General features: G+C 48.8%; 12 protein-coding genes across 12 annotated transcripts; 3 read left to right on the forward strand and 9 right to left on the reverse strand.

The window, feature by feature from the left end:
• Nucleotides 1-60: 60 nt before the first annotated feature.
• Nucleotides 61-1,949, forward strand: N7477_001524 (GMC family oxidoreductase; the record flags this gene model as incomplete). Its single annotated transcript, XM_056963187.1, has 3 exons — nt 61-1,597; nt 1,656-1,819; nt 1,872-1,949. 3 exons carry the CDS (start codon nt 61-63, stop codon nt 1,947-1,949), a joined length of 1,779 nt encoding a protein of 592 aa, XP_056826106.1.
• A 151-nt stretch (nt 1,950-2,100) lies between these two features.
• Nucleotides 2,101-3,491, reverse strand: N7477_001525 (uncharacterized protein; the record flags this gene model as incomplete). The annotated part of the gene is made up of 4 exons (XM_056963188.1): nt 2,101-2,553; nt 2,608-3,019; nt 3,072-3,201; nt 3,257-3,491. Coding segments are annotated over 4 exons (1,230 nt in total), but the record flags the coding sequence as incomplete, so codon positions are not given.
• N7477_001526 (uncharacterized protein) lies at nt 3,427-4,219 on the forward strand (the record flags this gene model as incomplete). The annotated part of the gene is made up of 4 exons (XM_056963189.1): nt 3,427-3,505; nt 3,573-3,690; nt 3,745-3,813; nt 3,862-4,219. Coding segments are annotated over 4 exons (624 nt in total), but the record flags the coding sequence as incomplete, so codon positions are not given.
• A 506-nt stretch (nt 4,220-4,725) lies between these two features.
• On the reverse strand, nt 4,726-5,420 carry N7477_001527 (uncharacterized protein; the record flags this gene model as incomplete). The annotated part of the gene is made up of 2 exons (XM_056963190.1): nt 4,726-5,076; nt 5,148-5,420. The coding sequence occupies 2 exons, from the start codon at nt 5,418-5,420 to the stop codon at nt 4,726-4,728; spliced, it is 624 nt and encodes a 207-aa protein (XP_056826109.1).
• A 1,006-nt stretch (nt 5,421-6,426) lies between these two features.
• N7477_001528 (CRAL-TRIO domain-containing protein) lies at nt 6,427-8,022 on the forward strand (the record flags this gene model as incomplete). The annotated part of the gene is made up of 4 exons (XM_056963191.1): nt 6,427-7,185; nt 7,252-7,293; nt 7,353-7,452; nt 7,514-8,022. The coding sequence occupies 4 exons, from the start codon at nt 6,427-6,429 to the stop codon at nt 8,020-8,022; spliced, it is 1,410 nt and encodes a 469-aa protein (XP_056826110.1).
• A 394-nt stretch (nt 8,023-8,416) lies between these two features.
• On the reverse strand, nt 8,417-9,917 carry N7477_001529 (fungal specific transcription factor domain-containing protein; the record flags this gene model as incomplete). The annotated part of the gene is made up of 2 exons (XM_056963192.1): nt 8,417-9,415; nt 9,468-9,917. 2 exons carry the CDS (start codon nt 9,915-9,917, stop codon nt 8,417-8,419), a joined length of 1,449 nt encoding a protein of 482 aa, XP_056826111.1.
• A 1,314-nt stretch (nt 9,918-11,231) lies between these two features.
• N7477_001530 (uncharacterized protein) lies at nt 11,232-12,909 on the reverse strand (the record flags this gene model as incomplete). The annotated part of the gene is made up of 2 exons (XM_056963193.1): nt 11,232-12,585; nt 12,725-12,909. 2 exons carry the CDS (start codon nt 12,907-12,909, stop codon nt 11,232-11,234), a joined length of 1,539 nt encoding a protein of 512 aa, XP_056826112.1.
• A 2,102-nt stretch (nt 12,910-15,011) lies between these two features.
• Nucleotides 15,012-18,302, reverse strand: N7477_001531 (cation-translocating P-type ATPase; the record flags this gene model as incomplete). Its single annotated transcript, XM_056963194.1, has 4 exons — nt 15,012-15,587; nt 15,623-17,657; nt 17,720-17,985; nt 18,063-18,302. The coding sequence occupies 4 exons, from the start codon at nt 18,300-18,302 to the stop codon at nt 15,012-15,014; spliced, it is 3,117 nt and encodes a 1,038-aa protein (XP_056826113.1).
• Nucleotides 18,303-18,324: 22 nt separating this feature from the next.
• N7477_001532 (uncharacterized protein) lies at nt 18,325-18,887 on the reverse strand (the record flags this gene model as incomplete). Its single annotated transcript, XM_056963195.1, has 2 exons — nt 18,325-18,668; nt 18,794-18,887. 2 exons carry the CDS (start codon nt 18,885-18,887, stop codon nt 18,325-18,327), a joined length of 438 nt encoding a protein of 145 aa, XP_056826114.1.
• Nucleotides 18,888-19,120: 233 nt separating this feature from the next.
• N7477_001533 (uncharacterized protein) lies at nt 19,121-21,380 on the reverse strand (the record flags this gene model as incomplete). The annotated part of the gene is made up of 7 exons (XM_056963196.1): nt 19,121-19,675; nt 19,749-19,759; nt 19,814-19,882; nt 19,934-20,102; nt 20,154-20,319; nt 20,382-21,112; nt 21,165-21,380. 7 exons carry the CDS (start codon nt 21,378-21,380, stop codon nt 19,121-19,123), a joined length of 1,917 nt encoding a protein of 638 aa, XP_056826115.1.
• A 2,932-nt stretch (nt 21,381-24,312) lies between these two features.
• N7477_001534 (uncharacterized protein) lies at nt 24,313-25,251 on the reverse strand (the record flags this gene model as incomplete). Its single annotated transcript, XM_056963197.1, has 1 exon — nt 24,313-25,251. One exon carries the CDS (start codon nt 25,249-25,251, stop codon nt 24,313-24,315), a length of 939 nt encoding a protein of 312 aa, XP_056826116.1.
• Nucleotides 25,252-25,710: 459 nt separating this feature from the next.
• Nucleotides 25,711-26,824, reverse strand: N7477_001535 (aldo/keto reductase; the record flags this gene model as incomplete). The annotated part of the gene is made up of 3 exons (XM_056963198.1): nt 25,711-25,750; nt 25,800-26,339; nt 26,391-26,824. 3 exons carry the CDS (start codon nt 26,822-26,824, stop codon nt 25,711-25,713), a joined length of 1,014 nt encoding a protein of 337 aa, XP_056826117.1.
• Nucleotides 26,825-26,862: the final 38 nt, after the last annotated feature.

Raw genomic sequence — 26,862 nt, forward strand, 5'->3', positions numbered from 1 at the left:
ACTTGAACACAAACTCACTTCCTTTCTCTTTCCCCGTCCATAAACCAACCAATTGCAATCATGGCGATGGTATCCAATGGCTCCGAGTACGACTTCATCATCGTGGGTGGAGGCACAGCCGGCAATGCGGTCGCAGGTCGCCTCGCCGAGAACCCCAATGTCCGCGTTCTAATCGTCGAAGCTGGTATTCCGAATCCCGATCAGATCGAGGAGATCACCACTCCCTCAAAGGCCTTCAACCTTCGTGGGAGCAAATATGACTGGGCCTACAAAACAACCATGATCAAGCGCGACGACTACGAGCGCGTAGAAAAGCCCAACACTCGAGGAAAGACTCTTGGTGGAAGTTCATGCGCCAACTATTTCACTTGGATTCCCGGCTCCAAGCCAACCTTTGATGACTGGGAGTCTTTTGGCGGCAAGGACTGGACTTGGGACAGCTGCGTCGACTACCTGCGAAAGTGTGCAACCTACCACGACGATGAGAAGTTGTATTCGACCGATTTGAACAAGATCGGAACTGGCGGTCCTCTGCATATTTCCCATGCTGAGTTGGTACCGGAGATGAAGCCTTTCCGCGATGCGCTCACCCAGGCATGGGTCTCCAAGGGTCATCCTCTGAATGAGGACATCTTCTCCGGGGAAATGAAGGGACTGACACACTGTGTGGACACAATTTACCAGGGCGAGCGTCAAGGTAGTTTCCTGTACCTGAAAGGAAAGCCCAACGTGACCATTCTCTACGGTGTGCAATCCAAGAAGCTGATCATTGACCCGATTACGCACATCTGCTCAGGTGTCACTGTGATCAGCGAAGCTTCAGGCACCGAGATTAGTATCTTTGCTAGTCGCGAAGTGATCTTGTCCCAAGGTGTCTTTGAGACGCCCAAGCTTCTTATGCTTAGCGGTGTTGGCCCGGCCGCGGAGCTGGCTAAGCACGGAATCTCTCCCGTGGTGGACTCTCCTCATGTCGGTCAACATCTTTTGGATCATCCTATCGTACCATTTGTGCTTCAGATCAAGGATGGATACAGTCTAGATGACCACATCCTCCGCCCTGGCCAACTTCATGACATGGCCGTGGCTGAGTACAAGAAGAACAAGACCGGACCTATTAGCTCGGGTCTTTTGGAGCTTGTCGGATTCCCTCGTATTGATGAACGCCTGGAGAAATATCCCGCCTACCGCGAGGCGAAGGCTGCAAACGGCGGTTTGGATCCATTTGGACCCGCTGGCCAGCCTCATTTCGAGCTTGATTTCGTCGGCATGTTCAGCACCGCCTTCCAGTGGCACTTCCCTGTGCCCGAGAAGGGCAGCTACATGACCGTCATCGTTGATCTGTTGCGGCCTCTTTCTGAGGGCGAGGTCACTCTGAACAGCGCGAATCCCCTGATTCAGCCAAACATCAATCTCAACTTTTTCGGAAATGATCTGGACATTTTGGCGATGAGGGAGGGTGTCCGCTGGACATACGATGTCCTGACTAAGGGTAAGGGTTTCAAGGACCTCGTTGTCGCAGAGTACCCCTGGAGAATGCCTCTTGAGTCTGATGATGAGATGAATCGAGCTGTTCTTGATCGAAGCCAGACTGGATTCCGTGAGTATTTCCCTACAAGGAGAGAGGAGAGTGATTTTCGAAAGCTGACTCCCATTAGACCCCTGTGGAACCGCACGTCTGTCCAAGAACATCCATCAAGGTGTTGTCGACTCCAAGCTCCGAGTGCATGGAGTCAAAAATCTCCGAATCGCGGATGCCTCGGTGATCCCTGTGATTCCAGATTGCCGGATACAGAATTCGGTTTATATGATCGGCGAGAAGGTCAGTACTAATTTCCGAGAAATTTCCTTGACAAGGCTGACGATTGTGATAGGGTGCGAATATCATCAAGGCCGCGCATGAGGATATCTATGGGGGAAAGAAGTTCCCTCACTTTGCTGCCAGATTGTAGAAGATTCCCCTGCAAGTTCGCGTCGAAATAGTCAGCTACTTTACTTGGACATGAATTTTATTGTCTAAGAATAGCGAAAATCTAATTGCGATCCGTGCGTGTATAGGAATTCAAATGCAGTATAAATTAGTGACGATTAAAATGGACACATTCAGCGACCACAAAATTTGCCGTTGGTTTGGCTGTTGCTGCGACCGTTAGAGTAGCCGTCAGAGTAGCCATGAGGGTGAAAATTGAATGCACCATTATCATCATCATCATCAATCTCCGCCTCAATGATCATCTCATATTGCTGAGGATCAGGCCAGAAATTGACAATTTTGAAGCCTGCATTGTTTAAAAGACTTGTCCACATCTCCTGAGTACGCTCCGAAGCCGACAGCACCAACATCATGTTCACGTCCATCGTGGTTTGGCTGATACTCGCTCCCGTTGGCGAAAGGACTATATCATAGACAAACAGCTTGGAGTAACCCTTCACCATTGCAGCTCTGGTATTTTCTAGCAGTTTTTTGGCCTTCTCATCTGGCCAGTCATGGAGGACGGCGTGCATGAAATACGCTCGGCTGCCTGTGATATTCCTATTAGCAAAGGTTCGTATACGCTGGCATATTCTCTTACCTTTGACAGGCTAGGGTAGGAAAAAGGCATGAGCTACCGCGGATATCTTCTTATCGACCTGAGCGTTGGCAATGATCTCGGGAAGGTCTTGTAAGATAAGTGATCCAGCGGGAAGTTCAGGGTGCTTGTTGAGAACATGCGTGATATAGATACCAGTTTTTCCACCAACATCAACCACAAAGGGAGAGCCGTTACTCAGATCAGCGTTCTCCAACAGCTTGGTCGTATCATAGACCTTGGTCCAAGGGGTCTTCCATGTTGTCCAAGCCTCCATATGGCCAGTAAAAGCTTCGAAAGAAGCGGGACTCTTTTGAAGCCTCCCAAAGAAAGTGAGACCATCTGGGTCACTGTCGGTATGGTTGTTCTGATTCCCGTCGGTAGGTTCTTGATATGAGATCTTGGCGAGGTAGGCCGGCAAATTGTGACCAGCAGAAATGTACTGATTAGTTCTAAACAGGTTCTCAGTTTGATATGTGGAGTTATCAGAAAATTGATCCTTACGCTGCTTGAAGTGAGGCGCGTACTTTTGTCTTTTCGTCGCCAATAGCATAGGAGAAAGGCGTCGGCTTGAACTTGTCCTCGCCTGTCTCTTCAACAACATTGAAAGCCGCCAAGAGGCGGAACAGGCGACCTTCATTTACTTTGTAAGCTGAAATGTTCATGACACGGTGGAGCTAAAGCCTTACGTAGTAGATTGGTCGCAACAGTAGGAGTGCTCATCTTTGCGAGTTGGTCGATGGTTTTCTCACCACCTCCAATTCCAGTCCATGCTTTCCACAGCCCTACATCAATGCATGTCTGCAGAGCCGCGAAAACAGCAGGATGCTCAAAGCAAAAGCCCCAGGCGCGTTCATAGGGTGATTCGAAGAGTTGGAACCCCAGTACGCCAGGGCATTGTTGGCTTGATTTCTCGAACGTTGGCTATACCGTCGGATGTGAGTAATAGACTCTGTCGCTTCTTCCTGGCGCAGAACTCCCATATCTGATCTCTCTTATCTACAGCATGGTTCGTGGCTGCCGACTTTTCTTTCGCAATACTGCCGTGGTTCGTTGTCTGGGATCTCAACATGAAGCAGAAGGAGAAGATCACCGTCGCATGTGGTTTGAGCCTTGGTATTTTGTACGTCTCCAAGTCACTTCCGTCGCTTGATACCATCTGACTTCCACTCTACAGCGCCGGAATTTGTGGCATCGTCCGTACTGTCGCATTATCAGGCCTGAATGCATCTGAGTACAGCTGTACGTTCCTTTACCCCTCCTACCAATGAACAGAGATAAAGACAAGATCCAGACGACACCGTCCCGATGCTCATCTGGTCTGCCACCGAAAGCTGCGTCACAATTATGTGCTCTTCAATCCCCGTCCTCCGCCCTCTCTATGTCCGCGTCCGCACGGAAAAGATGGCAAGAGCGGTTCATCTGGCAATGCCGACTACAAATTACCGAAGTACCGCAACCACAGTACTCGCAAATACGGCAAACTTTCAATCTCCGGCCCTGACCACTCGAACTGCGGAACCTACCCGAAAATGGTCATCTCGTACAACACGAGAAATACCAGTGATGAGACGATCATTCGCGAGCCGAAAGGTATCGCTAGGACGGATGAGATATCTGTAAGCTATGAACAATTTGGAAAGCTGGGCTAGATTGAGGCACAAAAGGGCTCCGATCATTCTTGGTCGCGAGCTTCATGTATGATGGAAATGCTGATGTATATGGTCGGGCTAGTGGCAATGAGGGCACTGGACGCTTGATAAATGCTTATACAACATCTGTTGTCACCCAAAACTCATTTTTCTCACCCAAAAAAATGTAGCGCTTATCATTGGGCTGAGGCTGGCCAGCCTTCGCATTGTTTCTTCTTTTCCTTTTCGAGTCCTAATTTAGCCACTAATTACCAAAACAGAAGCCTTGTACACAAGCTTGCGTTGTTTCTTATTCATCAGATGACTCAGTAAGATCTCTCTCTGCCTTATAAATCTTCCCACAAGCGCCTTTCAAGCAGAATGGCGCACAGAGCACATTCGACAAAATGAGAATTTTTGATTGGGTATATGAAATGCATTTAGATGCTGAAGGTGCTGCAAACATGAACGGTGTGAATCCTGAATCATGCGGGCCCCGATTCGAAGCGCGATACGTAGAATCACAGTCAGACTATAGATTCCTCGGCACTTGCCTTTGCTGCAAGCTCCAGCACAGATCTCTTCTCTCTCTCGGTTCCATTTCGCCGCTGAGCGGTATCGCAATGTTGAAGATTGCCACACTCACACTCGCCCCCTTCCCGAAGCCACCGATATGTGATACTCCATCGATTCTCACGTGGTCTCACAGTCCCATTCGGAAGCGTATCATTTTTGCGCTTCTTGATACCATGTGTCCAATGCAGCCTTGAATCCCCTGACATCTGCATCATGCTCCTTGGTTTGAGATCCACCTCGATCCGCTCCTCGCCCCTGCGGAACTGCATCAGAGCTGGTGCACCAAGAGAAAGTGCGTAGAGCTGATCATAGGGTCCGTGTGCATCTACATGGGCGGGATGCCGGCACCTGGCGGGTAATACTGCAGACAGACCTGGTCCGGAGGTCGGGATTCCGTAGTTGGGATAAGAGGCTGAAGCCACTCGGGAAACTCCTTGTAAGGGATCTCTGGATCTATGCCGAAAGTTTTATAGTCGAAAGTATAGCCGTAGTGAAGAGATATCCGACCGGGGCGATCGGGCCATTTCAGCTCGTTAAGGAAGATGGAGATAAGTCGCTGCTCATGTTCAACGTCGATGAACTCATCTTCCCATATGATGCCATGTGGCTTGATGGGCAATTCTTTAAATTTGCTCCGCTCCTCCATGCCCCTAGTTTCTTTAACACAATGTTGTTTCGAGGAAGTTAAGTTGCGATGCTGACCACGTGACATGCAGATTCTGGTTTTTTTTTTCTTTTCGAGGTTCGGCGATTTTCACGCGTCGCGCGGCCCCACCACGTTACAAGTCAGCTGTTAATCAAGATTGTGAGGGTTGCAAAGCATAGCTTTGTGGTAAATGCTGCGTGAAGGTGCAGCTTGCAAGATTGCAAGATTTGATAAAGACTATATAAACGAGCCGAGTCTTGATTCCTCATTTCCTATGAATGTGTGCCTTATTTTTTATCTCTCAGACGATGACCATGCATAATCAATCTCCCTACAGAGCGTGCTGTTCTTATCATTGTGTAGATCCAAATAAGGGCGATATTCAGTGTCCAGATAATCAAGTCTTTGTCAGATTCTTTTTGCTTACCAGAAAGTAATGGCGAACCTGTTCATCGGCACTGGTGATGAACCTCCAGGGGCAGGCGGAGTCGCCCTCGGCACCCCACACCCACCCAGTTAAGCCCCCGCTCGACCCTCCGAAGCTTACCCCGGACAAGGCGCACTTGTTGCAGGCCCTCGGTCATGGTCTTGAGAGGGTGTTCTCAAGCGGGGTATTCACTTACGCCTCCGAAAAATCTCTCAATTTAACACGCGACCCGTAGATCAAATCTAAAGTTCAATCTTAGCCGGTTTGTTATTACGTTTTCTGGCTAGTTCTCAACGCTATATTGTACTCATGGTCTAAGCCCACCAGTCACCCTGCATTAGTCCCGCATGAAGCTGCGGCATTAAGGCCCCGAGGTACCTAAATATGGAGATAATTTCACATGGGGTCCCCGAAATTGCAAATGCTCAAGGTGATTGGCACTTTTGTGGTCTCCTCCGCCCTCGTTCGTTTCGAAATAGGTTGATCTGTCATTGCTTTTAAAGTCTAGAGCACGCCCCCTCATCGCTTGCTTGATTTTCACGCGACTAGTTTTGAAGGAACTCCAGGAGCCCAAACAGAATGGCGGACATTCCAGAGAAGTCTGCCCCGGGATATGTAGGCAGGCTGGATGCCTCACAACAAGAGAAACTTCACCAGTTTTGGAGGATTTTAATGCAATCCTGGGATTCAACTATCTCTGGTCCCGATCCTAATCGCAAACTTCACTCCTCTTCTAACGGTACCACGAAGTCGCATCGACGTTTCTTCTCCCTTGGGCGATCACAGACTCAGCCAACGGGAGAAGAGACTACAGCCATCCCACCCAACTTACTCTCCTCATTGAAAAGCCTAGACGCAGGCTCAAATGAAATCAAGACCATCAACACGCTTTTTAAAAAGCTCCCAGGGGATAAATTGCGCGCAACTTTTATCTCGACTCTCAAACAAGATCATCCGGACGCGCTCTGCCTACGCTTCATCCGGGCCGAAAAAGGGAACATTCCCAAGGCATGGATCAAGCTTGTCTCCGCCCTGAACTGGCGAGTCAATGAGTACAAGGTCGACGAAGAAGTTAGTCTCAAAGGCGAAGATTATCATCTGGAGAAATCACGCCAGAGTGGAGACTCTCCCGAGAAGAAAGATAGCCAGGGTTTTGTACATCAGCTGAGAACTGGCAAAGGTCACTTCCATGGAGCTGATAAATGGGGTCGTCCCATCTGCATCGTCCGCGTACGGACACACAATCCCAGTGATCAGACGCTGAAGGGATTAAACGACTACATCATTCATTGTATTGAGACGGTGCGCTATTTGCAAGTTCCTCCGGTGGAGACGATGGTAAGTTTCAGCAGATCTAGAACTCCTCAGAATAGTGTGGACCGACTCACATTCCGTTTCAACTAGGCTATTATCTTCGATCTGAGCTCGTTCAGTCTATCTAATTGGGTAAGCATGACATCGCAGACGACTTTTATTGATAGCTTGGAAGCTAATCAACAATCCAGGATTTCCCTCCCGTCAAATTCATCATCGACAGCTTTCAAGAAAATTACCCCGAATCTCTCGGAGCCCTGATCTTCTACAATGCTCCTTGGATCTTTTCTGGTACGCTTGGATATCCAGTAGCTCGTCGCAGATGTCAACACTAATCTTTTACTGAAAACAGGCTTCTGGAAAATCATCCACGGTATTCTCGACCCTGTAGTCGCCGCAAAGGTCCACTTCATCAGCGGCGCCAAAGAACTTGAAAAGATTGTGCCACGATCCCGGATAATCAAAGAACTTGGCGGTGAAGAAGACTGGGAATACGAATATGTTGAACCTAGTTCAAATGAGAACGAGAGATTGAAAGACTCAATCACGCGCGAGAGCATCCAAGCAGAAAGAGAAAAGCTCGGTGATGAGCTTTTCGCGTTGACATCTAAATGGATATCAATGTCCCAGAGTAATCCATCGCCGCCCTGTCGCGATGATGTGATTAGAAAGCTGCGCGAGAATTACTGGCAGCTTGATCCTTACGTGCGCGCGCGAAATATTTTGGATAGGACTGGTGTTATCAAAGCAGATGGGAGTATTGATTTTTATCCTGAGAAGGTTACACCGGGGGTGAATGAAAAGCCCAAGGTTGTGACGGAGCGTTTGGAAGATGCACAGGTTCCTGCCGTCGCCGCATAGTTTTGTCGCGATGAGGATTATTGTTCGAGATATCGAGTTCTACTTTTTGTTCTATACGTATAGGGACATGTTGAATGAACTTAAAGTTTCTTGTTTTTGCTTCCGTTAACCACCCCCCCCCCCCACCCCGGCGCGTGATTTGTAGAGAAAGTTCGAATTCAGCCTTCTTCAGGTAGAGAGTGCCGGGCATCTCCACGAGCCTGTTACTGCTGGCTTGATTTTTTTTCATAGAGTTGATGATGCGGATAATCCTAATATCGGTCACTTCACTACTACCAAACGGGGAGACCTTGGCTTTCAGCGGGGTTTGAGAGTGACCTCGGTTTCGAGACCGGATTTCAGGTAGTTTAAATTAAATTTGTAAAACTATCTAGCATGGCCTTTGAATTAGGATTTACATGATTGCTTTCGACGCCCACTCAGTAATACTTTCAGCCTCCCAATAAACTTCCCTCAAGCTACCCATCACCTCCAAACACGTCTGGAAATCCTTGACCGCCTGGTTCCTCTCAGGTGAGAGCGAAGCCTTCAACTGAGACATATGTATAATCAGTGCCACGAGAATCGACGTGACACCAGTAATGGACAGCCTGTTGTGTAAACTTTTTTCAAGAAGCTCAGAAGCTATTAGCGTGATTTGACTCGCAGCATGTTGAACGCAGAACCTCGATGACGGGAATGGTTGTAATTGGTGAAGGATCGCAATAGTCGTGTAAAACTGTAGATGGAGAAGACTGCGCTGAACGGCGATTGTTGGGTCGTCCGCATTGCTACTTTCTGCAGAGGGGGCGTGGCAGGATGATGGTAGTGAGTTGGCCCAATCAGCTAGCTTGTATTCTGAAATAGATACCCGCGCAGCATGATCAGTTTCGTCTGTGTTGTTTATTTGGACTGGTGATCCGGCGGATGCGTATATGTGGTTGGTCTTGCCTCTGAATTCGAGGACTTCACTGATGCAGATGCATAATCGGGTATTCGCGATGTACATACGGGCCAGTTCCTTTTGTGCATCAATATTATATGCTATCGGACAGTTGGGTAAAATGCTCTGTTTCTCTGCAGCGAGACTGTAAAACTCAAAGTCGTCTTCGGTCAAGATCTGGTGGCTGAAACCCAATTCGTGGATATTTGGTCGACATCGTAATCTCAATGAGATTAGACAGTCAGTTGTGTAACATGCCCAGGCGACCCGCTTCCATAGCCTGGAACTATGGTCGAAGTTTCTGGTACCGGCCGGATCCTGGAGAAGGCCGATGGATGTTGCCATGGAGATGGCGACGCCGATCCAATAGCTGCTGTCGTCGCCGTCTTTCGCGTCAACTCGGTAGGTCAAGAGAAGCATTGCTTGCACGATGGTGAGTGTATCTTGCTCGTAATTTGCTTGATAGAGAAGCTGTTCCTTGTCAGCTGTACAACATGATCAAAATTAAACCAGCCTGACTGACCTTAGCTTTCTGGAAAAAGGCTTCATGTGCCTCTCGCCTGCTGGTGTAACCCGCAGCGTGAAGATGTTTCAAATCAACAAAAGTAGTCGCAGAGAACATGACGGCATGGAACAGAAGCAGACTGATCGAGCCGTGGCCATGGCTACGTCCGTAGATCGCATTCAAAAACCCTTGCAATTCAAGGATTGGCATGGTCGGTTGTACGCATTCAACAAAAGCTTGCAAGAGAGCACCTTGGAGGCGTTCACCTGGAAGCGAAAGAACACTATTTGCATGGAGTGAATCAATGGTAACCGAACCCATGCTTTTGGGAAGCGGATTTGCGAAGTCTGGAAGCAGTGATGCAAGGCTCAACGTCGAGGAAAGGGACGAAGGAGAGCCCTGAGATGAGCTCTCGGAGCTGAAATCGGTGAAAGTATTCCAGAACTCATCCTCTGTGGATTCAACCATCGGCTGAGTGTTCAAAGAGAGGGGTGGTGGAACTATTTTTGAGGATCAACTTGATTAGCGCCGCGCCAACATGCTTCAAACAAAATCACAGTCGCTTGTATCGAGGAAGCTCACAAGATGAGTCAAGTGGCAAGATCGTCCAGTCAGTATCAAGGTTTCTTGCGATACCCGAGTACTTGTCGCCATAGGCAATATAATGCGAAGATAGATCTGCTTGGTAGGTATTGTTTGTGGAACTTCCGAAAGTCCAGAGCCCATCCGGAAGAGGGGAAGACATGTCCGAGATTTTGAAGTCTACTCTTCGTCTGTGATTTTATGAGTCCAAAGAAGCCATAGAGTCAAGAGGCCGTTGCTTACCTTTTGCTATTCCGTTGGTCAATCTCGTCGAAAGCTTTATGGTTCCAGTTCGGGCATGGTACTCCAGGAGCAGCTGCGCAGATGATCTTATTCACTCGACATGAGTGACACGCCTTGTAAGGTACCTCTAGGCGCGGCATATGCTGATTTTGCGGGAACAGCATGGTGACTACCGCCTAATAACGCCGGAACAGGAAACTAGAGAGTATAGAGGTACAACGAGGCGTATGGAGGGTGTCGAGTCAGTCCTGGGGTGGCCAAGTGCCAAGTTCTCGACGATATCTTTGGGTAAAACTGAGGAGATATTCCAACGTGAGAGTGAGGAGAGACCTGGATGATCTCAGAGAGCGTATGCAGCGATTTGCGAAGTCTGGGGTTCGCACGCTAGTTTGACTCGGGCTTGCTCATTATCATCAAGGAGCTAGATCCACGTCTTTCATTCAAAATCTGCTACTCTCATCCGTCATGAAACATTGAATTAGAAGCGAGGCAGACAAGACCTTGAAAACGACCGGACTTGCACCACCTTAAATGCAAGATCGCTGGGTCTCTCGACGTAATCCGGGCTGTTTCTTCTCAATCGGGCTAGAGTTGGCGTCGACCGCACGGTAATACAATCTCCTGTGATTGGATAGCCCCGGATGCTTACTTCCAGATTCGCTCAGCCCCGGATTTTCGGATGCTTCTGACACCGGCGTTCAGATCCCAGATCAGGGATTGGCTACGGCGGGGAAGATCATTTGACGCACGACTCCATTTCAAGGCCAAATAGGCCCAAGATGAATCCCGTGGGGTCAACTTTATCGGCTATATGCCTCTATCGGTGGGGTAAGATTCGGAGGGATGACCTCATTGTAAAGATTGGACATGAATTAGTGGCTTGGTATAGTTACTTAAGTGGAAGAGCATAATTAGGATCACGGAGGCATTGCTGCATGAAGTTGTGTTTCGACCAGTTCAAACCATAATCCCCCCGAAACCTGTCTCTCGGGATGCTCGCACTCGCTTGACAAATTCCTGAAGTCTCAATGCACTTGTACTTTGAACAGTAAATGATGACAATCGTTCCAATAAAGCCTCTCCGGGGCCCTGGATCTCAAACATGGACACCGTCAAAGGAAACACAATAGGCAAAGCGGTGGTCTTCTGGGTTTCTGATTTGGTGAAAAACGACATTTCGGCGAATATACTGTTGGCAAGGTCTCGGCCTGCGCCATCTTGAACGCCCAGGGGATACCGCAGGCGGTGAATGACCAACAGAGCCGCAAGGCGATAAACATTTGCTTGTGTCACCATCGCCAAGATCTCATGTTGAGCAAAATCTTCGAACATTTGAGGGGACGTTCGAGGTTTCCAATGCAGAATTTGTTCTTCAATCTCAGCTAGCCGCTGAGAGTGTCCCGGGCAGAAATCCGACCCGAGGTCTGTGACATCCCTCTTCATGTCGTGACTGCATACACAGAGATCATAGAGAATGGGTAGAAGGGAGGTACAGAGGCCCGCATAGCGATCTATGATGATTCTTTCTGTGACGGGCAGTTTTATTATAGGAATCTCGCGACGCGCCAAGCATTCCACCGTGTCGATTAAGATAGGAGTCATGATGATTGTGTCCATGACTGGGTATTGGAGGAGGGTCGAAAACCATGATTTGGTTGACATCAGAGAACTTCGGATGATGGAGTGGGCGGTGGAGGAGTCGTGTGCGGTGAGCACGTTGAATACGTACATGGTTTGTCCCAGAAAGAGGGCGCAAGCCGCATCATAAATTTGCGTTATTTTGACGCTTCGTAATCGCTGCAAGCCTAGGGCCGCTTTCTTCATGTCGGGAGCATCTCGTCGCATAATGAGTGATCTTTGATAGCTCGTCATCAGTCCGATGAATGCCAAATAACCTTCGGTCAACGTCGGCGCAGAAAGCTGTAAGATCGCATAAACAGTCTTTTGGGACTCGGGGACGAAACTCGTTCCCCACATGAATGGCATATGAATCGCAGTAAATTGATCGACGTCCAGCACTGTGCGTATGGCATCTTGTGTGGTTTGAAGTTCGGTGGGGTAGGCGAGCAGCTTCTCCGGCCCTAAAAGCATGGAGTCATCGCTGTCGGGAGAGTCGATTTTTTGAAGAGTTCCCAATTCTTCCGTCGTATCGGAAGGGACACTCGAGATTGATCTTGATCGAGGGACACTCGGTGATGCCTTGACGTCACAGGTATCGGACTGGCGTTGATGGGGCTCGACGCTCCATATCTGCATCTCGCCATGCGGGAAGGCTTTGGCGGCAGGGCGACGACCGATGCGCCTGTTGCGCCTGGATGTGGAACATGTGATTTTCAGGCGCCGGCACCTGGTGCATTGCTTCTGTTCATCGGTAAAAGTGCATTTTTCCTTACTCAAGTGGCACCGGTCGCATGCCCGTAACACCATCTTCTCAAGAGAGTAGAGGTAACCCGAAGGAGACGGCAAGGCGACCGGGGTCAATGGAGCGCACGAGAATGAGGTTAAGAAGAGGGGAGATTGGAAAGATGAAACACGAATGTCGGAGAACCGATCTCCCGGACGCAACTTCCCCGCTTTCCCCGGGATTCTCCCACGGGCCAATAACCGAGCGCTGATCAACGCCTCCAATTGCCATTTCAGGGGCTAGAAGTCGACTCGGGCGAGTATCGGCTCTCCATAAAGCTGGACAGAGAGTGAACTGATCTACCCCTAGGAAGATAGCTGTATTTTGCTTGTGTTTGATATTCCCAGCTAATCTATGGCCGATGATCTAAGGGGCGCCACGAGCATAGTCCAGGGCGGGGGTTGACGCTACCAAGTATCAACACTAGGGAACCGGCTATCTCCATCTAAGCTGTAAAGTGGGTTGACATGCATAAGCTGATGTCTATGTGAAACAGGCCGGACGTCTACAAAAGACTCCACGTACTTGTGCGATGTTCGCAACTATCACATCTCGTGGAAAACGTGAACACCGGATCTCAGGTAATGGCTTGGCGTCATACTATAGAATCCGATGCGATGAAACTCATTAACATCGAAGGAGAAAATCAGACGTATGTTAATGTAACGTCGAACCTATTCGGTCGCCCCTCTTCTTCTCCTTTGGATGGAGTATGCTTTGGTCTAATGCATATACACTCGTTCCTGGGAAATGCTATGAGTTATCCGTTGTGGATTTATGGTACCAGGCAGTAGCTTCCATGCCCGCTACCATCACATCCACAAACTTGAGGGAGCTTTTCATCCGACCGAAGGCGTGGGAGCCTCCGTTTCGTCATCGATCATTTGAAAATGCCAGCGGGTCATACTAATGAGCAATAGTCATTTTGGTGGATCCACGCTAGCTTGAAGCTTAGGAGATGCGGAACCCCCCCAAAAAGAAGAACGGTTAGCGGTAGATCACAACCCTGAATATGAGTTCTCAACTCTGATCAAATCCGGGCGAGACAACTCCCGCACTCGGAGACACACTCTTTAATATGAGGGATGATGAAGAAATTACACTAAACGACATAAGCCTGATGTTGTGTGGCGATTAGGAAGGTCTCCCGAGACGAACTCTTTCTATTCAACGCTTCGAGCCACGGTTCGATGAACAATCGATCATTTCAATAGTGCTTGCTTTTTCTGTTTTCTGATGTGAAAGGCTCGCTCGGCCAGCATCGCAGCGACAGCCATAGCGTCCACGTAAGCCGCGACACGGACGGAGTAGGGAGCGAATTTTCAGCTATTTTGTACTTATCACAGGCCCTAGAGATGGCTCATTGTGTGGTCACACGCCCAGACATTCTTTTGGTCCAGTTATTTGATAGATCATATTCCATTTTTCTGGATATGAATGTTGCGGTGTGATAAAATCGGTCGCAGATGCGTTCCTACTCGTGCTTTTGTGGAACTTCAAATTCCTTCAGCTCAGCTCGTGCATTGCACGCTTTTCACAGCTCATGGGCTCTTGGCTTTCCTGAAGTCTCAGTTCAATGAAGCCCGTAAATACAGGGGATGCCCAGTACTATGTCTCACACTTTACACCTAGTCTGGACTACGCTTGTTCTCGGGTTAGGCATAGGAGCCATCGGTGGTGAATGGGCCTGAGGCCATTACTTCAAAACGTAACTTTCCGGAGCCTTTTAAAGGCCTAGAACTATGAGAGATTAACAGTGTCCCATGTGGGACGATAGCTCGGCTTCTCCATTCGTCTCCATTTGTCTCGGTTGGTCTCGGTTGCATCAGGTGAGACATCGCGTCAAAGCGTCTAGGAAACGCCATTTCACTTGGATTTCTTGGCAATGCGTCACTGCCACAGAGACTCGCCTCAAACAACTTTTGAAGTCGTGTGTGGTATTGAATGCTGTTGATTTCAGCAAGGTCTTTGCAAAACTTATCGACAAATACAAAGGCCGTAATAGTTACCATTCGACCTTGAAAGACCTGCCAGAGATTATGGTTGTATTGATATTTAATACCCTGAGAAGGCACCTGATATTTATTTTCACTATGTTTCTATCTCATCCGCCTGTTCATAGATGATCAACCCGAGCATGCGGTCGCGACCAAAAGGATCATCCGAGCTCAATGATTTGCTGCCAACTCTCTCCTTTCCTCATTCGAACCTCTAATTTCTAGGTATTTGTGTGCCAATAGTTTCCAGTGAGTATTTTGTCCGTAATGCGTCCGTTAAACCAGTCGTGTCTTGTTCCTTGAACCCATGTTATGTCGGGTCAAGGAAAGCATTCGTTAGGCCTCTTCCGGGACCGCAGCCAATGAATTTCCGATTTGATTATTCCTCTCTCTGCGACGGAAGTATACTCGCTTGGCCCATTTCCAGGCTTCGACGCCCATGAAGAAAAGAATAGCCTCCACTGCCACAATTCCCCATTCCCAGGTGATTGGCTTGTGTTTGAAGACAACGTCGTTGAGCACCGGGATGTAGAGAATGGGGAACATAGTAACCCACCCAGCCATGATGGAATAGAACAGGAACTTATTTCGCCAGACATCGTACATCCACTGAGTGAAGTATTTCTTGGATTTCGGTTGCATGCGGAAGAACGAGCGGCGCATATTAACCATTTCCCAAGCCAAAAACAAAGCAAACCAAGTCAGGCACACAAAGGTGGTGGCTCGGGCTCGAAAAACTAGCTCACAGTCTTTGATCTCTTCGGACCACTCTTTGTTGCAGCCACGGGCCAAGTTACCATCGCCGAAGCCCCATATGCGGATGGAGAAAGCTGCCAAACAGAGGGCTGCGGTCCAAACGCCGTATACCATGATGTCGATAATCACCTCCCAGGTGAAAATACCTTGTTTGCTCTGTGGAGGGCGATCCATGATATCGGGGCAGCGACCTCCATTCCCAGGCCCATGTCAGGCATGCCCGAGGTGATCATGATGACCCAGAGGATTTCAACAGGTGCAAGCGGGAAGACGGACTGATTGTCGGCATCTTTGAAGGCTAACCCGATAAGCAAGGTGCAGGCTTGAGCAATGTTTTCGGATAACAGGTGCAGCACAAATTTCTGAATATTGTCGAAAATGCGTCTACCCTCTTCAACAGCATTGAGAATCGAGGCAAAGTTATCATCCGTCAGGATGATATCAGACGCGTCTTTGGCCACATCTGATCCTGCTTGCCCCATAGCGATACCCACGTCGGCATGCTTCAGCGAGGGAGAATCATTCACACCATCTCCAGTCATGGCTGCGAAGCGGCCTCGGCGATGGAGGGCATCTATCATGCGCACTTTGGTCTGCGGAGCGCAGCGAGCAATAACAAGAGGTAATGTGGGAAGTGCATCTATCTGGTCCTCAGTGAGTTTGTCGAATTGGCCGGCAGTCATGACCATGGCATCTGCGACGTCGGCTGCGACTGTACTGAAGTCAGATGGTAAAATTCCGACTTGCTGTGCAATCGCCTTTGCAGTGCCGGGATGATCACCAGTGACCATATGAACAACTATACCAGCCCTGTAACAGGCTTGAATTGAGTCTGCCGTTTCAGGGCGTGGAGGGTCATACAAGCCAATCAGCCCAAGGAAACAAAGATCCTTCTCCACGTCCTCACGATCCAGATCAGAGCCCTCCAAGACTCGTGCTTCCTCGGTGAACGTGCGGTGCGCCAAAGCCAAAACACGAAGTCCCATCTTGGCGAGTTCCTCCATGTTCTGAAGAATATTTTCACGGTGATAATCGGTCATTGGCACGGCGATGGATGAGTCTTGGTCCCAGATCACCGAGTTGCAAGAATCTATGACACGTTCAACAGCTCCTTTGGTGAATACCATTGTGCGAGTCTCTTTAGGTGTAATCTTGCTGAAGATAACGGACATTTTCTTGATAGTCGAATCAAATGGGAACTCTGCCTTTTGATGCCAAATGGCGTCATGTCCCTTGGTCCAGCGGTCACGGTTCCAGTTGAACCTCGATGCGAAGACTTCGATCGCAATTTCCGTTGGCTCGCCTCGTGCTTGCCATTCGCCCTCCTCGGACTTGTACACATGAGAGAGGTTGGCCATGGCAGCGACGTCTAGGAAATCCTCAAGCTGGCGGTTTTCAGTGACTAAGCTTTCCGGGTTGTCTGTAGTAGGGCCTTCCTTCTCGTCATCAAATCGAAGAGGAGGGACGGGGGTGAATGAGACATCAGCGACCGTGGGATTGAATGGCTCGTTGGACGTGCCCACAGAGTATGTTCCCCGAGACGGAATCCAAGCTTTCTTGACAACCATCTTTCCTTGGGTTAGTGTGCCGGTCTTATCTGAACAGATATCCGTGACAGCACCGAGAGCTTCCAGAGAATCCAACTTGCGAACAATCACATTTCGCTCGACCATTCGCTTTGTGCCCACCGCCATGGTAATAGTAAGTACAACAACCAAGCACGCAGGAATCATACTAATGCCAGTCGCGACAGCGTACATGATGACCTCAGTGCTGTTGCTAAAGGAGTTTGCTGCCATACAAACGATGGCGAACACCACGGCAATTGCGAAAAGCAGACAAGCTAGTTTTGAAAGCTTTCTTTGCAAAGGGGTGCCGATATTGACGCCGAGAAAACGACCCACAGCGTCTGTGCCAGTGAGAGTCCATGCTTCGGCATACCACCGCTTTTTGGTCTCACCGTTGGGACCGCGCTTAACGGGGCGGCGTTTGTTGTCACTGGCTCGCAGTGCGAGAGCAATAGAACCAATTTCCGTGAACATGCCTGTGCTGACTACGACCCCACGAGCGCGACCTCGAGTGACGGTGCTCGAGCTATAAGCGATGTTGAGGCGGTCTCCAGGACCAGTGTCTTCTTTGAAGATCGGATCACATTCCTTCTGCACAGGAAGAGATTCGCCAGTCAGGAGAGCCTCGTCGGTTTCGAAGTTGACTGCTTCAACCAGCCTGATATATTCAGCAAAATGTACAACCCCACTGCTCCAACGCTGTCGACACATGACACTTACCGGATGTCCGCAGGGACAGTATCTCCTGTCCTCAATTCGACCATATCACCAGGAACGATCTCAGCTGACGGCACTGCGAATGTCTGTCCACCTCTCGAGACAGTTCCAGTCGGCGAAGACAACGAGTGTAAAGATTCCATGGTCTTTTCAGCAGCATACTCCTGGAAAAAACCGACAATAATATTCAAGACAATGACCGCGCAGATAACCCCGCCCTCAATCCAAGATTTGATTCCGAAACTCACAGCCATAGCAAGAATCAGGACCTGCGACGAGATTGGATCAGAAATGGCGTATGCTCAATTTGTTTTACTCATCACGGTGAAGAAGAGTGGTGCCTTACTAGCATCATTGCATTGGCCACTTGCCGGATGAGAATTCGAACCACCGATACACCTTCGCCTTCATCCAGCTTGTTGGGTCCATATTGCTGGAGACGACGGCTAGCTTCATCAGGGTTCAGACCCTCATCGATGCTGGTGGTGAGTTCCTTGATCACGGCTTCATAGGGAAGCGTGTGAGCGGGCTGGCTCAAAGGGCTACCACCCGACCCGAGGTCTGAGGCGAGTTTCTCGTTTGGCATTGAGGCTTTCTACACCGGGCGACTAGGTGGTTGTGTAGCTTCCAAACGGGTGAGGCTTTTGACCAAATTGGACAGAACGTATCTCTGCGCGGGGCACATGGTCTCTCTTAAGGCCTCGAACCGACAATGCAGATTTTGCTCGCACAAATGAGTCGGTGTGGATATCCAAGACTGCTAACATCATGTCCTCCACGCTCGGAGGTTGGCAAATGTTGGTCATTGGAAGAGATGATACTGAACTTGGCGCCGAGACGCGGGGCGCGACCTGGGCACTTGGCCCAGTTCCATTGGGCAGGCGTTGCGGCATCCAGTCTGGAACCCCAAGAGCGAGTTCCTTGGGGTGCACAGTGAAGAATGAAGGGCAGACTCGAAAGGCGACGAGTTACATTGTCATTCTCCAATGGGTCAAAATGAACTCGAGGTCTTCTCGCACTTCTTTGCTACAACAGTAATGGATATTCGCGCGCAAGACTGGATACGGCAGGTCGTACCAACCTCGGAACACGCATCATTGGCAATAGCCAAGCCAGCCCTATCAGTAGCGCTCAGGCCCATGGGTCGAAGAGATGATGGACTGGCAGTCATGATGAGTGGCGAAATCCCACTCCGGGCCTCCGGGGTTGGCATGCCTTGGCGCCAAGTTCTAGGCACCTCCGCGCCCGGAACGAGGACACGATAGCCCCGATCTCAACCGGTGACATTGTGAGGCAAGAAGATTTTCAAGATTTGACAGCCTAATTTTGAAGAAAAAAAAGATTGATCTAAATCTCTATTCATAGATGTACATTCGCTAAAATCAACACAACTTTTGCACTATGTCAGACGAGACCCAACGGCGCTTCCTTCATAGCTACATGCTTGCCTTGGTCCTGACTTATGAAGTGCTCTTCATGATCGCCCTGTGGATGAGGAAAAAGGGCGGTGTGATCAATGATAACAGAAAGGCCACGATGCCTTCCTCGCAGTGATATTGCAATGAGCAATAGCTTGCTGAATGTATGCCACGCGCCACAGAACGCGAAGCTCTGACCGGGGAATCCGACCGTCACACCAACACAGCTGTATGCAGAGATCGATTCAAAGATGATGTTGAACGTGGAGAATGCCAAGGGATTGGTGTTGAAGTGATCGGATTCCGTGACAGTTATGAGAAGGATGGCTAGGGAAAGCCACCAGATGTCATGGCTGAACTGCGAGCGAAGTTGATGGTAGACGAAGCGACCCCGAACGAAGCTCGAGGGCCGTGGGCGATTTTCCTCTTCGTTGGTATCTTTTCTGGTCCATATTTTTGTGATTTCCGTGGAGCTGATACCTGTGAGAACAGACGATTGACTAGCGGGCTTGAGAGAGGGAATACCTGATAGCAGCTGAGACTGGGAAGGCCGATAGATACTGAAGGCTAATTAACTTTCAATACTTGTCTCACGATCATATCAGAGCGCTTACCATCATGAAAGCTAGAGAGGTCCATTAGTATAGATAGCAATGAACAGATGGAAGTGAGAACGCACCGTATAGAATGAGCTGGCCTTGTGGTAACCGATCGAATGCGACGACTGAGAAGCCACCACCGCGCACCGCTTCACCCCATGATTAGTTTGACTCGAAAACAGACGTCTGTAAATAAATACCTAGTGCTTGGAAAAGACCATCAAGGACTTGAAACTTGGGTGGCAGAGAGCGAATCTCCTCGTTGTGAATCGCAGAAACCTCAAAAGCACCCCACATGATAGCATTGAGAATAATCACAGTACCAAGTAAGAACCATGTGTGCCAAGCTGGATACAAATAGGCGCAGACCTGTGTCATCTCTTAGTCTCAAGTTTGTCAAAGAATGACTGACAAACCAACATTCTGCGACTTAGCTAGAGTAAAATCGAAAGTTCGCCGCAACGACTGCCAATTAGGTGTATCTGGCATCATTGCTCTTGGGGCCCAGATGAGTAGTCGCAAAAGACAGGGAAACAACGTGTTTCCAGCGAGAATGAGAATACCGCAGACAAGAAGCGGAAAGGCCCTATGCAGACGTGGGTTTAATTGACCAGGACAGTAATGATTGCGTGAGAGCAATCAACTTACTCTTTCTGATATGGACCCATATTGGTGTCGATGAGAGACATGCCGTTATTTGAGAGTGCGGATGTGGCTAGAAATGCGCCAGCCCAGAATGGGTTGGTGTGATCCTCTTGTGGGACATCCGGACGAACAAACTTAGACCAGAAACCAAGGACAATGATTCCGAGGAGAAGGAAGCTAATGAAGTAAAGTAACACCAGCCCTGAAATCAACGAAAGCGCCAAATACTCCAATCCACCAGGTCCATCGTACTCAATCGAAATTTGACGGGTTAGACGGGCCGCTGCACGTCGAATGATGCACTGGATCCTGCTAGCTTTATGTGAAGTCGATCCCTTGTCATTGCTGGTTTTTTTTTCTTCGCTGATGATAGTAATGGAAGTGAGTTGTTGGCTTTGTTCAGAGTGTGTTCCATCCGTGAGAACAATGAAGCCATAGTCATTCCATGGAGCCTTGGGGTCGTCTGGGGTTGAAACGTCCGCTGGAATCTCTATCACAGCTGTGATGGTCGTTTCCTTACTCTCCATTATGGAAGCAAGGGCATCTATTTTGTCATTGAGGATAGGTTTTTCCAGTGGTTGCAAAATCGGTGCGCAAGGTGCACTCGACTCTGCTTTGTCCTTGTTCGAGTTGCCGTGCAAGGTATATCGCAACGCCCAGAGGCGTATCAAAGAGACGACTCCGAAAATGGGAATCGAATGACCAATGATAAGGAGTGTAAAAAGAGTGCCTTGCTGGAGAGAGTTGAGTGTAGACAGGTCCATCTACGTTAAAGTCAGCGATGACTTCGTAATTCGATACAAGTTTGCTCAAACATACCACATTCAGTCCCGTCCCCGTCATAGCACTGAAACACATGAACAGAGCATCAACATAGTGGAGCTCATGGATCTGCGTCGAAGCCGTGTAGAATATGACACTGGCAATCGTCGGCACAAGAATAAAGTAAGCATAGTGAAATCTGAGTGGACTGAGCCCCAAGAGATCAGCCATGATCGGCATACTCAATTGGGAGTCGTCGTAAGCATTGTCGAACCTCCTGGGTTGGGATTCCCAAATCCATATAAGGATCACGGAAATGCACGGCCCAACAGCAGAAGATCTGGTCCCCCTGTCTGTTCAATAATGTCTTGGTCATACATAAAATACTACGTGCAACCCCTTTGATCGGGAATGTTGGCATGGTGTGGTCTCGACCTGGCGGTCGCCGCTTCTTAGGACGGCCGCAGTGGAACATCCGGGCACGTTCCAAGTTTACTGCTCTCATTAGGCATCATCGTATATTGGGTAGTGAAGGAGCCAAGCTATAGGATTTAGCGGGATCTAAGGCACGGCACGCTGCATTCTGCGTCTGCAAGGGGTCAAATATTTGGTGGCAAGCTATCCGGAACTTTTCAAGCCTCGATAGGCCTCGATAGCCTATAGTATCAAAAAAGACCAATTGCGCTCGAGGAAAGAAAAGTGCAAGATATGAAATATATGAGATTCGCAGGTATCTTGTGTGGGAACTATGTCAATGGGATGATTGAGATACGCATTCGGCTTTCACGTTGATGGATCCTAGTTATCATCCACTTGCAAGATCGCGTGGCTAAGCAGGGTGATACATGATAAGAGAAACATGTCAGGAGGTAAGTTTATTGAAAGTTGTAGTTGCAGTTGCACTTGAATGCCCGAGAACTGTACCTCTTACTTTCACTCTTGCAACCATATTTTGCAAAGACCGGCTGTACTCTCAGCAGATCGTTACTTTCGTAACGTCATGCCTGCTATGATCATCAATTTGAGATTTGAGACTAAATTGAGCAAGGGATATCGCGAGGCGTTCCAAACTCCTGGAGTACGGCTGTGGCGCAGTTGAGTCTAGGGTGTTGAAATAGGATTGTGGAAATTGGCGTCTGCTTGCCAAGAGGTCCAGATGTCGGCCAAAAGACTCTTGATAGGGATGAATCGACCCGAAACAAAGTTTCACCAGATCTTCCAAGCTGACATTCTTCAAGTCCTGCCACCTCGGGCATTTTACGCACGATCGGGACAAACTTGCCGAAATTGATGTCATTAAACGACAATCCCTTTGCACTTTCGACATACAGAAAGGCATGCAAGCAAATTCGAGGATCCTACCACCCATCAGACAGGATGATCAAAATGTATCGATCGAATGTCTTTGTGCCCTACAAACAATCATCGCCCGACTTCACAACATACATGCTTCCGACAAGGGATAACAAAAAGCGAAAACACAACAAAAACATACAACAGCAGGGATTCGCTGGTGGTCACCCACCCAACTACTAACCTGCCGGCGTGTGGCTTAAGTACGGCTGAGCGGACGGGAAGCCCTGTTCTCCACACCCTATGGTCGTATGTACCAGAATATGTGCTGGAGTAGTTTATAATTCGTAGCTTGTTTTACGAAAGCCGTTGCTTGAAAGAGTATGTAAACAGAGCCGCTTCTGATTGGCGGTATCCTGCGCACCCACAAAATCCTCATAGATTGGCAAACTCTATTAGCACTTGGTCAAATTCTTTTTCTCCTTGCACTAATACTCAAATTGCTGTTACAATGATGTCACTATGCCTTTCCTCTCCACCGGCTCCGAAAGGGTCTCAATTTGGCTGTCTTCTCGTTGACACCATGAAAAGAAAATGAGCAAACCACTGATAATGCCACCAGGTTCTCTCAATCTCCGTAATCAGCAGCAACAATCTTACCAGCTCACGTGAAAGCCCATCGGTAAATTCCAGTAGGCAATCCAATGATGGAGCGCTTGAACACAGCACCAATAACGGGCCGAGATCACGATAGCTAGCGGAGATTCCACTTCAAACGACTTTGATTGGTTTCCCTGCGGTGTTATTGTAAGAGTGAAAGACTTCAGCATGCTTTTTGATGCTGTTGATCGATAAGGTAAGTAAGACGATATCCATCGAGATCGAATACTGTCCAATATATGTCTGTTGTAAAACACAATACCATTGATAATTTCTAGGCCAAAAATTTGTCCACGTGTCTGCTTTCATTTTAGTGTCTCTGTCGTTGTCATTGGGGGGGTTTTCGCTCCAACCCAAGTACGTCAAGTGATTGGTATCCAAGGTCGAACTTGATTATCGTTGCTCATGATGACCATATTTGAGTCGATTGAAAAATCACATCGGCTTCACGGAGCGAATCTTCGAGGAAGTACTCATACCAGCAAACAAAACCTCAATATTATGGAGCGCATGGCCGATGCAGGTCTATCGGATGCAATTAGGTCCTTGCCAAATTAGTTGGGAACGTTGATAGAGCCACCCTCAAAGACTTTCCAAAGAATGATAGCCTGACGGGCTATTAGGAGGGCGGGAGGATCGAGGTGTCAGGTCTTTCTGATATATTTTCTTGCCCCTACTTTAGAAGAATGAACAGCATTTATGTACGATATAAAATGCTTTCAATTGCGCTGGACGGGGCAGGAAGCAGCTTATCTTGTTTGGTAGCACATTTAGTAAGGCTATCATGCAGGAGAAGCCCTAAAGTGCACTTATGACAACTAAGTCGTTTGAGACCCCCTTACAAGACCTGTTCACGACCTTGCGTGCGAGTTTGCACAGCTAGGAACGGTTTTCACAGCGCCCAACCCACAATTTTATCGGTAACGTATTCTCCATTGATTCTGAAAGCATGCCAGTAGAGCGAGGCTTTTTGATCGAAGCGCTTGCGATGACCGTTCTGGCGGTCATCCATACTGGATTCGGTGTGAAGAGCACTGGCGCCCTCGACCACCTGGTATTCGCAAAAGCGGTGCAATTATATCCATCGACAGGTTGTTTGCACACTTCGGCCGACCGATCGGATTGTACGAAGGTAATATGCATCAGCCGGTCATTGTCAGACGTTAGATGTATCGACAAGGTGTTCTTTGAAAATAATGCGTAGTATCATGCGTACAACTCATGTCATATCATCACATTCGATGGCCTCAAATGGAGTTGCACGACCCTTAGATCCCTGACTTGTGCCAAGCGAAGATTCAGGGTGGTTGAAGTTGGATTGGATGCGGGTGGGGTCAACAAATGAGGGGTATTGGCCACGCTCGGTATTAGATCGCCAAAGATGTTGATGAGCGACCTTGACCAGTTTACCCAGAACGGCAATTTCCAGCTTGAGTTTGACACTATAGAGCATCGCCTTGAGTGTCGTTTGGTAGATGTAGAAATCCATAAACTCGATGACCATGAGGGCGATATCCATCAAGATACAAGAGACGTTGACGGCGAGCAGCTGCATAATAGTCTTGCGACTACCGTGATCGGGATTGAACTGTAGCATGCGATGTGTCTCCCACATGTATAGACCAGAAATAATGACTTCTTGGACACAGAATCCAGTAAGTTGGATCTTCTCCATAACATCATACCCCGCAACGGATGCGGAGGAGCCCGAGAAATTCGCAGCATAGGTAAGAACGGTTGTGGGAATATGCAAGAGGAAGATGTTTGTGATAATCATTCCCTTGACCATGCGTAGAATGCGCAGGTTGTCAATTACCAAATGCAACCGCGAGTACAGCACAAATGACTGGCCCGTAACCATAGTCCACCAGCCGACGGTAAGCAGCGTGATAGGGAGCCAAATAGCGGAAGTGAGATCGAAAAACTTCATCAAATAGCCGACCGAGTAAGGAAGAATGCCGACCGCTGATATCAACATGCTCCAAAAATAGGGACCCTGGTATCGCTTGAAGGTCAAGAAAATGAGCACGACCAGCTCGATAACATTGTACCACGCGACGCAAACAAAGGTGGCGATCGTGATGCGCACTCCAATGCTGCCCCCAGTATAACTACCGGTGATCCAGTTACCGGGACTAGCCTCGCTGGTCGAGGACATCTCCGGGTCCTAGGGTTGTTTGTCAGGAACAAAAACCACGGAACCCGAGAGTTTTCGTGGGGTCGGGAGGGGGCCTGGTGCTGGTGTGGTCCCTTGCAAATAAGAATAGCCAAAAAAACAAGGGGAGTGACCCACTTCGTGATGGCACGTATATGACTTAGCTTCGTAGATTGGAGGAGAACTCGGACGTCGATCTTTTTTAGCTTATCTTGGACAGTGGTGATTCGCAGGAATTGTGAATTCTACATCTGATATTGATAGATGGAGGAATCATGACCATAGGATTGTGCGGTAAACGGCTCTTCGTCATATTTTTGGCCCCCTTTTTTAGGCGTGACTCCGCTGTACCTTGGTGGACAGAGGTTTTCTTGGCTGACGATCACTTGACTTTTTCGGGAAAATGGATGCATTATTCTGTGCTATAGCTACAGACTACTGACTGAGCCTCCTGAGGCCGCTTCATAATGCCGGAGTATCGGCTAAAGTAGCTCCGTTCAGCCTGTGATGGATCAGCTTCAGCTCCCTTGCGTGGAGGCAACAAAACTTACACTTCCGGATAACGAGCACCAGGGATCTCAGTGCGCTCAACAAGCTCACGTATTTCCAACACTTCCTTATCGCTCAATTTGAGCAGAGCAGAAGCGGCATTCTCGTCCATTCGAGATGTCGACTTAGTTCCGGGAATGGGGATGATGTCCGGACCCTGAGCCAGCAACCATGCGAGAGCAACCTGGGCCGTGGTGCTGTCATGGGCCTTGGCAATACCCTGCAATCCTTCTACCAAGCTCAAGATCTGAGGGAAATTCTCCTGGGAATACTTGGGTAGCATTTGGCGGAAATCGCCATCGGGAATGTCGGCGGATGACTTGATCTCGCCAGACAAGATACCGCGTCCAATCGGACTATAAGCAATCACGGCGATTCCCAAATCGCGGCAGGTGTTAAGTACGTCGGTGGTTTTGCTCTCGATATCAAGAGCAAAGGGACTGTATTCCACCTGGTAGGCACTGATGGGGTGAACAGCATGAGCGCGACGCAGAGTTGCAGCTGAGCACTCGGACAATCCAAGATATCTGATCTTTCCCTTACTGCAAACATATGGTTAGTGGGAAAATCTTTTGGGTGCTAGCAGCACTCACTTCTTCAATTCAACCATCGCCTCAATGGTCTTTTCAATGGGAGTCTTTCCATCCACACGGTGACAATAGTACAGGTCAATGGTCTCAATACCAAGTCTCTTCAAGCTCTTCTCACAAGCAGCCTTGATATACTCAGGGTCAGATCGGACTTCGATGCCGGTGGCGGTGAACGTTAGCGCAAACTTGGTGGCAAGGAAGATGTCGCTCCGTTTGCCAGATCGCTTGAACCATTCGCCGATAATATCTTCGCTTTCGCCATAGACATCGGCGGTATCCCAGAATCGTTGGCCGGTGGAATGGGCATGATCAAGAAAGGCTACTGTCTCGTCGAGGGAGCCTGCTTTTCCGTAGACACCGCCAATGCTCATGAGGCCAAGGCCCACAGCATTAACTTGAGGACCATCTCGGCCAAGAGTACGGAGAGGAGCAGACATGATCTTCAGATGAGTTATCGAAGATGCTAGTATAGGAT

This window comes from Penicillium maclennaniae (assembly GCF_028827695.1).
Source record: "Penicillium maclennaniae strain IBT 15551 chromosome Unknown utg000002l:1.0-2354659.0:1.0-2356205.0, whole genome shotgun sequence".
In the NCBI taxonomy this organism is placed as follows: Eukaryota; Fungi; Ascomycota; class Eurotiomycetes; order Eurotiales; family Aspergillaceae; genus Penicillium; species Penicillium maclennaniae.